The sequence below is a fragment of the Musa acuminata genome, chromosome BXJ2-10 (assembly GCF_036884655.1).
Source record: "Musa acuminata AAA Group cultivar baxijiao chromosome BXJ2-10, Cavendish_Baxijiao_AAA, whole genome shotgun sequence".
Classification (NCBI taxonomy): Eukaryota; Viridiplantae; Streptophyta; class Magnoliopsida; order Zingiberales; family Musaceae; genus Musa; species Musa acuminata.
The window spans coordinates 13,271,882-13,276,812 of NC_088347.1; the positions used below are offsets into that span (position 1 = coordinate 13,271,882).

The window sequence follows — 4,931 nt, forward strand, 5'->3', positions numbered from 1 at the left end:
TAAGATATTTTTTGAATTAATGATATTATTTAAGAAAGCTTTTTTTGAGAAAAAAAAAACAATATTTTATGAGAAAATCATCCTTTCTTTTTTGAACGTTCATTTTTATTTATTAGTTTTAATCACTAATGATTAAGCTGCAGTACCGACGAAGAAATTGAGTATTGAAGAGAAGAACGAGCACCCGCAAACCGAGAAGTAAATGTTACAAGAAGGGCAAAATTTTCCTTTCATTATTTTGGAGAAATAAAAATATATAATACCAAAAAGAACAAGCCTGAAATATCGAAGGAGAAAGAAAGTAAAAGGCATCACATTACGTCAATCACCATATCCCCCGTCCATTCTATGTTATACTCTCTCTCTCAACACGAGGCTTGCCACATCCACACAACACACACAGTACACCATGAATAAGGCCATCCGCATGGTCCACATTTGTCTTCGTCTTCTCCTTCCATTACACAGTGTAGTGCTGTTGGATCGTCTCAATGTCCAGTCCCTTCAGCTTCACAACAGACTCGACGTGCCCTTTGAGCGTGTGGAGTTCCCTCAGCCTGCAACAAAAACAATTAGCTCCATTCATTGGCATCATTCATATGTCATTTAATGGTGTAGGCTTGCTTGGTGGATTACCGGGCAACTTCGGCGCGCCGCTTCGCCTGCTCCGCGACCTCCGACAACTCCCTGTAGCTGCTCTTGTCGTTAAAGAGGACGGAGGTGTCTGCTGTCTGGAGGCCATGCAGCGTGCGCTGCGCCAGCGCCCACTGAGCCTCCCTCTCGCCCCTCCCGTAATCCTTCTTCGAGGTGAATGCCGTCTGCACCATGGCATGATCGTCACCTCGCTCCAATGCTGGGAAAGATCGGTGAAGATAATAGATGGAAGACCGTGCTTACCTTGTTCTGGAGAAGGTTGTCCCAGGCCTTGCCGCTCAGAGCATAGCGGGTGATGAACTTGAGGATGTCGAGAGGGAAGTAGGTGATCAAGCTGAAGAGCCAGATGATCCCTGCCCATCCCCATCCGATGCCCTGGATCCTAGCGAAGCCCCACGACGCATGCGCCGCGATGGCCGTCGCAACCTACGGTGAGAAGGAATCACGCCGCTGGTATGTGGTCTGGTCCTCGTGATCATTGGATCGCAAGAAAAGTCGAAGAGACGAGATTACCAGCTGGGCGGCGATGAAGGCGACGACTAGCAGAACGCCGGGGCGTTCGACGAAGGACCAGCCCCTCGACCTGGTGACGAAGATGAGCGCCTGACTGATAATGCTCACTTGGAGGTACAGAGCTGCCGTCAACTCGTCGTTGCTGTCCTTGATCTCCCTCACACCAAAGATCTCCTGTTTCGAAAGAGAATAGCGATGGATTCAGCTGCCTCAGAACATTGTGTGATTGATGCACTGGCGATAGCGGTGTTCTGCTACTCACAGGGAAGACGTCTGTGTCATGGACCAGGTAGAAGAAGACGACGGTCATTATGGCGAGGTAGGCTCCGAGAACGACTCCGGTGGCGAAGATCTCACGCAGCTTCCATGAGTCAGGCAAGGGGGAGGGCTTCACCCTGTCCTTGGAGATGGTCATGATGGTGCCATCGTTGAGGATGGCGATGATGAGGACCATGAAGGGCGAGAAGTCGAAGCGCCAGATGAGGGCGATGAGCAAGAAGCCGAGCACGATTCGGATGGTGATGGAGACGGCGTAGATGGTGTAGTTCTTCATCCGCTGGAAGATGGCGCGGCTCGTCAGAACCGCGCTGACGATCACGCTGAGCCCCGGCTCCGTCAGCACGATGTCCGAAGCACTCCGGGCGGCATCCGTCGCGTCCGCCACCGCGATGCCGATGTCAGCCTTCTTCAGAGCAGGTGCGTCGTTGACGCCGTCTCCTGTCATGCCGCAGATGTGCTTCCTCTCCTGCAGCCTCTTCACGATCTCGTACTTGTGCTCTGCAACAGAGAAAGCAACAGCACAAAGAGTCAGCTTGGTTCTCAGATTCATACGGAGAGTGACGACGGGCAGGCGAAGAGACCAGGGAAGACTCCGGCGAATCCATCAGCCTTCTCGATGAGCTCGTCAATGGGGAGGCCACCGACGTCATCGTTCTTCTCCCCAAGGAGGGTGGAGGACGGGTACATGTTGGTTCCCATGCCCAGCCTGCGCCCGGTTTCCTTCCCAATGGCGAGCTGGTCGCCGGTGATCATCTTGACGTTGACACCGAGGTCGAGGGCACGACGGATGGTCTCCGCACTGTCATGCCTCGGAGGGTCGAAGAGTGGCAAGAGACCTATGAACTGCCATGGACCGCCGGCGCTCTCTTTGCTTGCCTCGGGAACCTCCTGCCTCGCCACGCCCAGAGCGCGAAGGCCACGATCGGCGAACTTGTCGATCATGGAGTGGACCTTCTTTTTAGCATCATCTTTCAGGTTGCAGAGGTCAATGATCTGATGCGAAGCAGAAGATTAGGTATCCAATCCAGGACAGGATCACAAGAAACAGAGTAGTCCTCTGTATATATACCTGCTCAGGTGCACCCTTGCTCGATCTGTGCCAGTTGCCATTGGAGTCGATGTAGGTGATGGCAGTGCGCTTGTCAACTGGATTAAATGGCAGGAAATGGACCTCCTGGATCCCTGCACGCGCCTGCGAGCACGAAGATGACGAACATGAGCATGAAAGCTTCATCTGAGATGCAGCATTGCAACGATTGAGCACCTCCTTGGGATCAGCCAGCATTCCCACAATGGCAGCATCGATGGCGTCCTGGTTCTCAACCCTTGAAGCCATGGCAGCAAACAGAACCACGGTATCCTTGTCCAAGCCATTCACGTACACCTGCAACAGAGAAACCAATCAGTAGTAGCAGTTGATGGTCTGATAAAATGTCGTCTAAAGAGATGATGCAAAGCATCACCTCGATCAAGCTCTTGTCAACGGTGAGCTTGTTGAGGGTGAGTGTTCCAGTTTTGTCACTGCACAGCACGTCCATGCCTGCCATCTCCTCGATTGCGGTCATCCTCTTGGTGATCGCGCCCTGCTCCGACAGCCGGTGGGATCCGATGGCCATGGTGACCGATAGAACGGTGGGCATGGCGATTGGAATGCCGCCGATGAGCAGCACCAGGAGGTTGTCGATGCCATCCCGGTACCTCCGGCTCTGGATCGGGTACATGACCACGATCTCGATGAGCATGCCCACGGCGATGGAGCAGATGCAGAAGTTGCCGATGGCGGTGAGCACCTTCTGGAAGTGGCCCACGTTGTTGGTGCTGTCGACGAGGTGGGCCGCCTTGCCGAAGAAGGTGTGCACTCCGGTGGCAATGACGATGGCCTCGATCTCTCCCTGCTTGCAGGTGGAGCCCGAGAAGACCTCGTCCCCGGGGTTCTTCGTCACGGGAAGGGACTCGCCAGTGAGGGCGGACTGGTCAATCTTGAGCGGATCGCCCTCGAGGAGACGGGCGTCGGCCGGGACGATGTCGCCGAGCTTGATGCTGATGATATCGCCGGGGACGAGGATCGCCGCCTCCTGCTCGGACCATTTCGCATCCCTCAACACCTGCACCAAGCCACCCCTTTGGATTAGCAAGCCTTAGGATGGCGCGAGAACGAGCTCGTCGATGCAAAGAGACCTTGGTCTTGGGGGCGAGGCCAGCCATGAGAGCTGCAGCGGCATTTCCAGCGTTGTTCTCCTCGATGAAGCTGATGGTGGAGTTGATGATGAGGAGGACGACGATTCCGACGAAGTCCTGCCAATCTGGTGGCTTACCCTGGCAAACCCGGTCGTGGATCATCATCATCATCCTCATGCGGCGACGCAAGTTGGTGAAATTTCAAAGAGGAGATACAGAATGGCTTTACCCCTCCGTTAGCCAACACAATGGCCATGATGGCGGCGATCTCCATGACCCAGGAAAGCGGGTTCCACATGAAGCCCAAGAACTTGAGGAGCTTGCTCTCCTGCAAGAGTTCCAAGGACACATGCGTCAGACTTCGGACCGGTGGCCGCCGATGGTGGAGAAGTCGGAGGTCAGGGGATGCACCTGTTTCTCCTCGAGTTTGTTGGGGCCAAAGATCTGGAGCCTCTGCTCCCCTTCGGCGTCGGTGAGCCCCTCCCGGGTGCATTTCAGCTGCGCGAAGACCTCCTCCACCGGGATCCTCTCCTGCAAAGAAGACAAAGAGAAGGAATCAACACACGACGGATGACTACCATGTCCACTGCACGATTCAACGAAACAGCAAGAATCTGGTAAGGTATCTAACCAGGTCGACGGCCTCGTTCTTGATCTGCTCCAGGGAGATGGTCCCGTTTCCGCCATCCCCCGCCATCTTGTGCTTTCCTTTCTTTCTATTTTTTGGTGTGGTTTCTGTTTGTTTATTGCACTGGTTGCGAAGGAGGCGGAAGAAGAGAACTTCGAGTGTCTACAAAAAGAGGAAGGAGAAGAGCAGGAGAGACGTAGAATTGATCTGTCTCTCACTCTTTCGCTCTCTCGAACCTACGCACAAAACAGACACTCTTGGCTCTCTTCAGGCCTTCACTGCCAGTCGAGGAGGAGGGGAGGGTGGATGCACTTTTATGAGGGAGGAAGAAGGGGTTGGGGGGAAGCAGGTGGCCAGGCGGATTCCTGGGGACGCCACTCAAACCGGCGACTACCTTCGCGCGCGTCACTCGCTCCAGGTGCGCAGCGGTTTCGTGTCCAGTGTGTTGCGGAAAGGAGAGCGACGTAGAGGCGCGGCCATTCATCCATTTCCGGAGGAGGAGAGAGAGCCTTCTGGTTTCTATAATTTGAAGGGGAAGCCACCAGATCTGTTATTGGCCGAGCCATGCAACCGCACTGGATCGGACTGTCGTTTCCATAACAAAAACCCAGACTCTTGATCGGTCCGATCTATTAATTCGACTGCCTTTTTCCTTGATCATAATATCCTAAAAATATAT

General features: G+C 53.9%; 1 protein-coding gene across 1 annotated transcript; it reads right to left on the reverse strand.

Moving 5' to 3' along the window:
• Window positions 1–453: 453 nt before the first annotated feature.
• On the reverse strand, window positions 454–4,542 carry LOC135624150 (plasma membrane ATPase-like). The gene is made up of 13 exons (XM_065127554.1): window positions 4,256–4,542; window positions 4,036–4,155; window positions 3,854–3,952; window positions 3,625–3,762; window positions 2,910–3,551; window positions 2,711–2,830; window positions 2,516–2,638; window positions 2,028–2,439; window positions 1,430–1,944; window positions 1,168–1,341; window positions 898–1,080; window positions 637–818; window positions 454–557 (listed from the first exon to the last, which is right to left on the reverse strand). Exons 1-13 carry the CDS (start codon window positions 4,319–4,321, stop codon window positions 461–463), a joined length of 2,871 nt encoding a protein of 956 aa, XP_064983626.1. The 5' UTR covers window positions 4,322–4,542; the 3' UTR covers window positions 454–460.
• Window positions 4,543–4,931: the final 389 nt, after the last annotated feature.